This window comes from Onychomys torridus, chromosome 3 (assembly GCF_903995425.1).
Source record: "Onychomys torridus chromosome 3, mOncTor1.1, whole genome shotgun sequence".
In the NCBI taxonomy this organism is placed as follows: Eukaryota; Metazoa; Chordata; class Mammalia; order Rodentia; family Cricetidae; genus Onychomys; species Onychomys torridus.
The window spans coordinates 130585402-130596822 of NC_050445.1; the positions used below are offsets into that span (position 1 = coordinate 130585402).

The window sequence follows — 11421 nt, forward strand, 5'->3', positions numbered from 1 at the left end:
TAGCTTTGTGAATCTAATTCTATGGCCAGGGCATAATGCTTTCACTGGCTCTGATTCTAGGGACAAAGTATTTTTCTTTAGTACTGATTGCAGAGTCAGGGCATGTTTCTTTGTTATTAAGTTTGCAATAATGTGTTTCTTTATCTGGCTGAGGTCCCAGATCCAGGGTGTGATTCTTTCCCTGTATCTGGGCACCAGGGTCAGGATGGATTTCTTTACCCAGCTACTTTTCCCTACAGTAAGTCATGAGTACCAAGCTTGGTTTCTACTGAATGATTCTTTGTAGTCTTCTATGAGAACATTGTTGTCTTTGTAGTTTATAGATATACAGTAAATTCTCCAAGATGCTTAAGTTGTAGCCATGACACTTTCAGAGTATTTTCTTTTTATCTATTTTATTTTTATTATTATTAATATGTGTTTTAATTTTATACATCAACCATGGGTTCCCCTGTCCTGCCCTCCTGTCCCCACCGCTACCTTCCCCCCAGCCCCTCCCATCCATTCCCATGTCCTCCAGGAACAAGACACCCCTGGGGATTCATTTAAACCTGGTGGATTCAGTACAGGCAGGTCCTGTCCCCTCATTCCAGGCTGAGCATGTTTCCCTGTGTAAGCTCAAGGTTCCAAACAGCCAGCTCATACATTAAGGAAAGGTCCGGGTCCCACAGCCTGGGTGCCTCCCAAACAGATCAAGCTATTCAATTGTCTCACTTATCCAGAGGGCCTGATCTAGCTGGGGGCTCCACAGCTGTTGGTGCATAATTCATGTGCTTTCTTTCGATTGGCTATTAGTCCCTGTGCTTTTTGCAATCCTGGATTCAACAATTCATGCTCTTGCAGTCCCTCCTCTTTCACCACAGTTGGACACTTGGAGCTCTACCTGGGGCCTGGATGAGGATCTCTGAATCCACTTCCATCAGTTATTGGATGAGAGTTCCAAGACGACTGTTAGGGTATTTAGTCATCTGATCACCAGACTAGGTCAGATCAGGCTTTCTCTGGACCATTGCAAGCAGTCCACAGAGGATATATCATTGTGGATTTCTGGGGACCTCTCGAGCACTCTGCCAATTCCTGTTCTCATGTGGTCTTCATTTATCATGGTCTGTTATTCCTTGTTCTCCCTTTCTGTTCTTGATTCAGCTGGGATCTCCTGCTAGCCTAAGCTTTCTTTCCCTCACATCTTGCCCTTCATTACTCCCACTGTCATCCAAGTTGTTCATGTAGATCTCATCCATTTCTCTGTCATTGGGTGATCCCTAGGTCTTTCCTAGGGTCCTGTTTTCTAGGTAGCCTCCCTGGAGTTGTGTAGCAGTCTAGTCATCTTTGTTTTACATCTAATATTCTCCTATGAGTGAGTACATACCGTGTTGGTCCTTCCGAGTCTGGGTTACCTCACTCAGGATGATTTTTTCTAGATCCATCCATTTGCCTGCAAACCTCATGATGTCATTGTTTTTCTCTGCTGAGTAGTATTCCATTGTGTATATGTACCATATTTTCTTTATCCATTCTTCAGGTGAAGGGCATCTAGGTTGTTTCCAGGTTCGGGCTAATAAAAACAATGCTTATATGAACATAGCTGAGTAAATGCCACTGTGGTATGATTGAGCGTTCCTTGGGTATATGCCCAAGAGTGCTACAGCTGGGTCTTGGGGGAGATGGATTCCCAATATTCTAAGTAAGCGCCATATTGTTTTCCAAAGTGGCTGTACAAGCTTGCTTTCCCACCAGCAGTGCAGGATAGTTCCCCTTGCTCCACATCCTCTCCAGCATAAGCTGTCTTCTGTGTTTTGGGTCTTAGCCATTCTGACAGGTGTAAGATGGTATATCAGAGTTGTTTTGATTTGCATTTCCCAGATAATTAGGGATGTTGAGCAATTCCTTAAATGCCTTTAAGCCATTTGAACTTCCTCTGTGGAGAATTCTCTGTTTAGTTCTATAGCCCATTTCTTGATTGGACTGTTGGGCCTTTTGATGTCTAATTTCTTGAGTTCTTTATATATTCTAGATATCAGCCCTCTGTCAGATGTGGGGTTGGTGAAGACCTTTTCCCATTCTGTAGGCTGTTGCTTTGTCTTGTTGACCATGTCCTTTGCTCTACAAAAGCTTCCCAGTTTCAACAGGTCCCATTGATTGATTGTTTCTCTCAGTGTCTGTGCTACTGGTGTTTTATTTAGAAAGTGATCTCTGGTGCCAATGCGTTCAAGAGTACCTCCTACTTTCTCTACTATCAGGTTCAGAGTAACTGGATTTATGTTGAGGTCTTTGATCCACTTGGAATTAAGTTGTGTGCGTGGTGACAGATATGGATCTATTTGCAGCCTTCTACACGTTGACATCCAGTTATGCCAACAACATTTGTTGAAGATGCTTTCTTTTTTCCATTGTACCTTTTTGACTTCTTTGTCAAAAATTATATGTTCATAGGTGTGTGGGTTAATGTCAGGGTCTTCAATTCAATTCCATTGGTACACATGTCAGTTTTTTCACCAGTACCAAGCTGTTTTTATTATGGTAGCTCTAAAGTAGAGCTTGAGGTCTGGGATTGTGATACCTCCAGAGGTTGTTTTATTGTACAGGATTCTTTTGTCTATCCTGGGTTTTTTGTTTTTCCATATGAAAGTGAGTATTATTCTTTCTAGATCTGTGAAGAATTGTGTTGGTAATTCGATGGGGATTGCATTAAATCTGTAGATTGCTTTTGGTAAGATAGCAATTTTTACTATGTTAATCCTGCCTATCCATGAGCATGGGAGATCTTTCCATTTTCTGACATCTTCTTCAATTTCTTTTTTCAGGGAATTAAAGTTCTTGTCATATAGGGCCTTCACATACTTAGTTAGAGTAACCCCAAGGTATTTTATTTCATTTGTGGCTATTGTAAAGGGTGATGTATCTCTGATTTCCATCTCAGCCTGTTTGTCTATTGTATCTAGGAGTTGATCTTGTATCCTGATATGTTGCTGAAGGTTTTTATTAGCTGTATCAGGTCATTGGTTGAATTTTTGGGGTCACTCATGTATACTATCATGTCATCTGCAAATAGGGAGAGCTTGACTTCTTCCTTTCCAATTTGTTTCCCCTTAATCTCTTTATGTTTTCTTATAGCTCTGGCTAGAACTTCAAGTACTATATTGAATAAGTATGGGGAAAAGGGACAGCCTTGCCTTGTTCCTGAGTTTAGTGGTGTTGCTTTGAATTTCTCTCCATTTAATTTGATGTTGGCTATTGGCTTGCTGTAGATTGCCTTTATTATGTTTAGGTATGTTCCTTGTATTCCTGATTGCTCCAAGACCTTTATCATGAAGGGGTGTTGGATTTTGTCAAATGCCTTTTCTGCATCTAGTGAGATGATCATGCGGTTTTTTTTTTTTTTTTTTTGAGTTTATTTATATGGTGTATTACATTGACGGACTTTCATATGTTGAACCACCCTTGGATCCCTGGGATGAAGCCTACTTGATCATGGTGGATAATTGTTTTGATGTGTTCTTGGAGTCCGTTCGCAAGAATTTTATTGAGTATTTTTGCATCAATGTTCATGAGGGAGATCGGTCTGTAGTTCTCTTTCTTTGTTGCATCTTTGTTTGGTGTAGGAATCAGGGTAACTGTAGCCTCATAGAAGGAGTTTGGTAATATACCTTCTGCTTCTATTGTGTGGAACAATTTAAAGTGTATTGGTATTAAGTCTTCTTTGAAGATCTGGTAGAATTCTGCAATGAAACCATCAGGTCCAGGGCTTTTTTTTTGTTGGGAGACTTTTAATGACTGATTCTAATTCCTTAGGGGTTATTGGACTATTTAAAAGATTTATCTGGTCATGATTTAAGTTAGGTATGTGGTACCTATCCAGAAAATTATCCATTTCTTTTAGATTTTCCAGTTTTGTGGAGTACAGGTTCTTAAAGTATGACCTGATGATTCTCTGGATTTCCTCATTGTCTGTTGTTATGCCCCCCTTTTCATTTCTGATTTTGTTAATTTGGATGCTCTCTCTCTGTCTTTTGGTTAGTTTGGATAAGGGCTTGTCTATCTTGTTGATCTCAAAGAACCAACTCTTTGTTTCATTAATCCTTTGTATTGTTCTCTTTATTTCTATTTTATTGATTTCAGCTGTCAATTTGATAATTTCCTGGTGTCTGTTCCTCCTGGGAGACTTTGCTTCTTCCTGTTCCAGGGCTTTCAGGTGTACTGTCAAGTCACTAGCATGAGATTTCTCCAGCTTCTTTATGTGGGCATTCAGTGCTATGAATTTCCCTCTTAGCACTGCTTTCACAGTATCCCATAAGTTTGGGTATGTGGTGTATTCATTTTCATTGATGTCTAGGAAGTCTTTTATTTCTTCCTTTTTTCTTCCTTAACCCATTGGTGATTCAGTTGAGCATTATTCAGTTTCCATGAGATTGTAGGATTTCTGTAGTTTTTTCTGTTGTTGAAATCTAACTTTAAACCATGGTGGTCCCATAGAACACAGGAGGTTATTCCAACTGTTTTGTATCTGTTGAGATTTGCTTTGTGGCCAAGTATGTGGTCGATTTTAGAGTCGGTTCCATGGGATGCTGAGAAGAAGGTATAGTCTTTTTTTGTTTGGGTGGAGTGTTCTGTAGATATTGATTAAATCCATTTGAGCCATAACATCAGTTAAAAACATTATGTCTCTGTTAAGTTTCAATTTGACAGATCTATCCAGAGGTGAAAGTGGGGTGTTGAAGTCTCCCACTATTAATGTGTTGGGTTTTATGTGTGATTTAAGCTTTAGTAATGTTTCTTTTACATATCTGAGTCCCCTTGTGTTTGGGGCATAAATGTTCAGAATTGAGACTTCATCTTGGTGGATCTTTCCTGCGATGAGTATGTAACGTCCTTAAATCATCTCTTTTGATTGATTTTATTTTGAAGTCTATTTTGCTGGATATTAGGATGGCTACACCAGCTTGCTTCTTAAGACCATTTGGTTGGAAAGTCTTTTCCCAGCCTTTTATTCTTAGGAGGTGTCTGTCTTTGAATTTGAGGTGTGTTTCTTGTATACAGCAGAAAGATGGGTCCTGTTTTCTTATCCATTCTGTTAGTCTGTGTGTTTTTATAGGTGAATTAAGTCCATTGATATTAAGGGATATTAATGACCAGTGATTGTTCGTTCCTCTTGTTATTTTTATTTTTTGGTGGTAGTTTGTGTACTTCTCTTCTTTGGGGTTTACTGCTGTGGTGTTATCTATTGCCTGGGTTTTCATGAGTGTATCTGCCTTCCTAATTTGGAATTTTCCTTCCAGTGATTTCTGTAGGGCTGGGTTTGTGGATAAGTATTGTTTAAATCTGGTTTTGTCTTGGAAGATCTTATTCACTCCATCTATGATTATTGAAAGTTTTGGTGTATATATTAGTCTAGGCTGGCGTCCATGGTCTCCTAGTGTCTGCATTATATCTGTCTAGGTCCTTCTGGCTTTCAAAGTCTCCATTGAGTAATTGGGAGTGATTCTGATGGGTTTGCCCTTATAAGTCACTTGGCCTTTTTCCTTTGCTGCCCTTAATATTCTTTCTTTATTCTGTACATTTTGTTGTTTAATTATTATGTGGCGAGGGGACTTTTTGGGGGGTCTAGTCTGTTTGGTGTTCTATAGGCTTCTTGTATCTTCATAGGCATTTCCTTCTTTAAGTTGGGAAGTTTTCTTCTATGATCTTGTTAAATATATTTTCTGTGCCTTTGAGTAGGTATTCTTCTCCTTCCTCTATCCCTATTATTCATAGGTTTGGTCTTTTCATGGTGTGCCAAATTTCTTGGACATTTTGGGTCATGACTTTGTTGGTTTTAGTGTTTTCTTTGACTGATAAATCTATTTCTTCTACTGTATCTTCAACACCAGAGATCCTCTCTTCCATCTCTTGCATTCTGTTGCTTATACTTGTATCTGAAGTTCCTGTTTGTTTACTCAGATTTTCTATTTCCAGCATTCCTTCTGCTAGTGACTTCTTCATTTTTTCTATTTCCCTCTTCAGCTCTTGGACTGTCTCCCTTGCTTTTTCTTGATTTTCTTTCAAGGACTTACTGTTTTCTTTTGCTTTAATTGTCCTTTCCTCTAGTTTTTTATAACGTTCTTCCCATTTTTTGTTTGTCTGTTCCTCTACTTTATTTTTGATTTCTTCTATATAAGGCTCTTCCCTCTTCATGATGTTATTTATAAGGTTATTTTCTTCTTCTTCTTCCACTCCGTGATGTTCAGGTCTAGCTATTGGAGAAGGGCTGGGTTCTGGTGATGCTTTATTGCTCTTTATTTTGTTGTATGTACTTCTGCCTTGATGTCTGCCCATCTCCTCTTGGGTTTGTTCTTGGTCTTATCAGTGTTCTTTGTGCAGAGAGATCTGACAGATTTAGGGAGCTTCTCTCTGGTCCAGATGGAAGCTCTGGGCCAGATGGGAGCTCTGGTCCAGATGAGAGTGCTGGCCACATAGGAGCTGGGTGGCTGGACTCTGAGTCTCAGGAAGTCCCTGGGGTCTCCTTATTTTGTCCAGATGGGAGCTCCTCTTTTCCAGATGGGAGTTCCTCTGGTCTCTGGTCCAGGTGGGAGTTCCAGGGCAGAATGGAAGCTGGGGGCTGGTCTCTGAGTCTCAGGAAGTGGCTGGGGTCTCATGCAAATGGGTGTGGGGGCAGGGTGTGGAGACTGCAGTGCCTGCCTGCAGTCTTGAAAAAGGGGAGTCTTCCTGCAGGGTCTGCTGATTGGCTGGAAACTGGGTCCAAGTTGCTCCGGTCCTCCAGGGATTGCCTGTGTCCAGCGGTGGGACCCAGGGGCAGTTGCCTCTCTGGCTATAACCCCAGGCACTCACCTCTGGTCCAGATGGGATTTCCTCAGAGTATTTTCTTTATTGCCCTTTATATATACCTCTCATCCAAGGTTCTTGTACTTACACTGAATCTTTAGAAGTTCAATTTTTCTTAAGTACATGCTCTCTTTTGAATTTAAATTATCTCCTAAGTCATCCCAAATATGTTTTGGGTACATAATCAAGCCCAAGTTCTCAAATTCTCAACCTCAAGCTATCCTAAGTAAATAAAGAATGTCAGATCTGACCCACATTGCAGATGACTGCATTGTCCCTAACTACTGGGTCACACTATAGATCTGAAATCATGTTAATATGCCAATTTTCTCTGATTCTTCATCTATATTAGGTCATAATATTCAAATGCAAGTAATCAACTTATTGATTCTTCACAGGAAATAAACGTCAGTCTCCACAGTGCTTCATAGTGCAATCCCAACTCCACCAACATCCTCATCAAAGTATGTAAGCCATAGGCTCAGTTATAAACAATGCCAGACTGTGTGACTACCATAGTCTCACTTATAAAAACCTATTCAGTCTTCTGAGCCATTATGTCCTTATAGAGAAATTCACATTTTTTTCACTTTTACTCTAACATTTTGATGTGTAAGTCTGATAACCACACTAAATTACAGACTTGATTTTTCATTTTTAAAATCCTTCTTGGAAATTTGAGAAAATGTGACTTGTTATATTAACATGCTGTGGTGAAGAATTTTCAAAGTTGTTGGATAAAAGCTTTTCACGGCTTTTTAAAATTCAAATTTAAAGAACAACTAGAATTTTGGAAACTCAATGATTTCATTGTACAGTTGTACCTGTGCCATGAGAGCCCCATACTGGGGAAACATGCATGTTATGAAAATGTAGAAAAAGAAATTGCAGTGTGTAGAGGGTAGAATGAACCAGAATTTTTTGGTCTCTTCTGTGGATTCTAAGTCTTGTTAATAACTTAATTTAAGAGCATGTTTGAAAGTAAGTTTATTATAACTTGAGTGTGAAACAATATAGGAAACGAACTTATGGCAGTCTGGGAAGGACAAAAATACATTGTCCCATTAAGCACTTGTCAATCCCTGTGTGTTCTCCTTGTTCATCACTGCTGTTATTATCAGCCACCCAGAATATCAGCACTCCCAAGAACAAGGATGGGTACCTCAATCTTAACATTTAAACTGGTAGTCAGTTCAATTTTGATCTTAGACTTGCATGGATGGAACTCCCTAGAGAAAAATATGCCTTTTCCAGATCTGTGCAACTGATTGAGAAAAGACAAGCATAGGAAAGGACCACTTCTTTGAGGAAAATGATGTAAATTATTTTCTTTTTTTTCAGCACTGGACCAAAAAAAAGGCATAGGTATGAAATTCTGGATTAGTGAGGGGAACTGGGTTAACAGGCCATGGATTTCTCAGACAATGTCAGAGACTCATGAACTGGAAAATACTTGGAAAGGCCATATAAACATTCTTGGACCACTCCTTAATCTACAGAAGTACAAAACACACACCATCTCATATTGATAATTGACAGTTTTTATTCAGTAGAAGCATGAAGCTTAAGAAGTTTTCTGATATTTGTTGCTCTCAAGATAACCCTTCAGGATAAGATTAACAAATCTTACCTGGGTGGTAGTGGCACACACCTTTAATCCCAGCATTCGGGAGGCAGATACAGGCAGATCTCTGTGATTCTGAGACCAGCATGGGCTACAGAGGGAGTTCCAGGACGGACTCCAAAGCTACAGAGAGAAACCCTGTCTTGAAAAACTACATACTCAAAAAAAAAAAAAAAAAAAAAAAAGATTAACAAGCCATTTTATGAGACTTATAAAACTAAGTCTGACAGAACACTCTTTCCTAAAAAATAATGATTGACAATAAGAGAGATCAAACATATTTAAAGATATTTTACTAAATTTTCCTGCATGTATATATTATCCTGGAAGTTATTTTGTCCTATATGTTCCATGTACTCCATTGATGTTTGAATCACCTAGCCAATTTACAGGAGCTCTCCAGCTCTTGTGGATACTGACTGGTTCCCTACAGGGACATTGAAGATGGGAGCTTTCATCTGGGGAAGGAGATAACAAAAGGGTGCTGTTGTTAAGGTATGGGCACCAGGAACATCCTGGTCCCCATTCACTTCTCTGCATGGGAATCAAAGAGCTTGGCTGTAGAACTTTTCTGTATACCTCCCCAGTCTTTAGAAATAAATCTCACTTCTCTCAAGTGAGATCTGATTCCCTGCAGAGATTTTCCCCTCCATGCTGGCTATCTCTGGTGTAAGGAACTAAACTCTCCCTTTAGCTCCCCACCATGCTATTTCCCTTGGTTTTTCTGTCCAGAACATTAATAACTGTTATAATAAATACCTTGGTCCTCAGTTATCCATTTCAGTGTCTTCTAAAACCATGACAACACATATGAAATCGACAAGTTTTTTCCTCTAGAAAGTTTCACTTCTAAATTGTATCATATTTACACATGTGATTATATGTATCTATATATAGTCTAATAAACACAAAGGAGAGTAATCATGTGACTGTTGTCATTCTGATATCCACTTAACCCAAGTAATATGATGATCTTAACTTGCTTTCAGTTTCCTGCAATCACCACAAATTCATTTTATTTATTGTTCAAAAATTCATTTCTTTATTTATATACAAAGAAAAAGAAATTACAAAGTTTTCTGGTAAATATATAACTGGAAAAGTTTGTACTGTGTAAGTTTTAGAGGTGAGAACTTAATTTGAAGTAGTTGTTGAATCTTGGAAACAATAGTGCTTGGGAAGGGTATGTACTTATGCCATGCTGGTTACACCAATTTGCACCCAAAACAAGGAACTTATGAGGCAGCTTTTCCTAACTCAGGGAGGTTTATGTTCAGTGCTGTATCACTGTGGGAGGATTTTCAAGCCTCTGCAGACAGAAATAAATACCCACATCCTCAGGCTCCACTCTACTGATTTTCAGTGTGAAATCTGTTCCTGACCCACTGCCACTGAACCTGTTCGGTACTCCTGCAGCAAGGTTGGACATCCAATAGATCAGGATCTGAGGAGACTCGCCTGGTCTCTGCAGATACCAATGTAGGTAAGTGATGCCATTGCTATGTAGGAGACTCTTACTAGATCTGCAGGAGATGGAAGCTGACTCTCCAAGAGTGACAGGACTGGAGAGTGCAGGCTGGGTCATCACAATATACCCACTGGCTCCTGAAATAACAGACATGAAAGGTTATATACAAACAAAATGCCACAATAAATAATATCTCCTACCTTTATTTATTTCCTACTTATTATATCAATGACTCATTCTTAGTCTATAAATATTCAACATAAAATACCTATTTAGAGAGAGCACAGACACTCACTAGAAATCAATGGTACCATCTGCTTTGATACTTGGCAGAGTTGCAACAAGACCACAGGTTCTCCTCCTTTCTCCCTATAAACTTAACAAGCCCATTCATGGAGAACAAAACTGGCCATCTCACACATAGACAGAACATATATTTGCATCATCAGGACCCCAGAAATCCCCAACCCCTCCACAATATCCTTCTTCATCTTTGTTTCTACCTTACCAGGGAGCCAAAAAATAAGCAGCCCCAGGAGCTGAGCAGGACACTTCATTCTGAGAACTTGATTTGAAGAGTCCTTAGTAGCCAAGTCAGAAAGAAGGCCTAGCTTTTGTCCTGTACTTGAAAGAAGAAGTTTACCCTAGGGAGCAATATGCAAATCCCCTGGTTGATGCAGCTGCCTGAAAAGTACCAAGGGAGTGAAATGCCCACCCTTAAGAGCAAAGTGACATAAAGTGTCTCCTGCATTTGTAGAAAAATGGATTCATACCCTACTGCTTATAGCAGGGGGCAGTTGGATGTTAATGTGTAAGCTTGCATAAATGGAAACATACAAAATCTATAAGCACAAAGCATGCCAAGATAGCACCACAGGACCAAGGCAGTCTTTTCAAAACACATTGTATTAGCTAATGTTTTTTCAGTATAGCATCTTCCTAGCTAAGTGAACCTGAATTTATTTGTTTGTTGTTTTATTTTTGCCCTATTGGCAACCAAATAAAGAAACCTAAAGGGATAAGTAATCATGATTTTTTTCATGATGAATGACTCTCTAGTGGCCACTTACTACAAGATTGTTGATACATTAAAAATGGAAAGGGAGGAAAGATGTTATGAAAAATGCATATAATTCCCAATATACATGTATTACTTGAATAAATACGTGTTTAAATGAATAGAATTTCTACCACTTAGTGTCAGGACTCAAATAGACAGATACAGTACTCTAATTCATAGTGGGAGGGTTTAAATACTGTTTCTTCTATATGAGTTCTATATTAGACCTAAAGCAATTGGTATTTTAGACTCAAGTCCTGAGGCCTTAGCTGAAGAATATTTGTTCAATTCTATATAGTGTATACTTCTAGAAATCTGTATAATTGTAACCTTGTGTTTATTGTCTAAATAAGTAATAGCATATGTCTCTAGATTGCTACAGAAAACATGTTTCATCACATGTTGGGAAATTTGGGGCATGGAGAGATAACACATCACACATGAGTCAGA

General features: G+C 39.0%; 1 gene segment (V, D, J or C); it reads right to left on the reverse strand.

Moving 5' to 3' along the window:
* Positions 1-9716: 9716 nt before the first annotated feature.
* LOC118580240 lies at positions 9717-10468 on the reverse strand. The segment is given in 2 exon segments: positions 9717-10048; positions 10420-10468. Coding segments are annotated over 2 exon segments (381 nt in total).
* Positions 10469-11421: the final 953 nt, after the last annotated feature.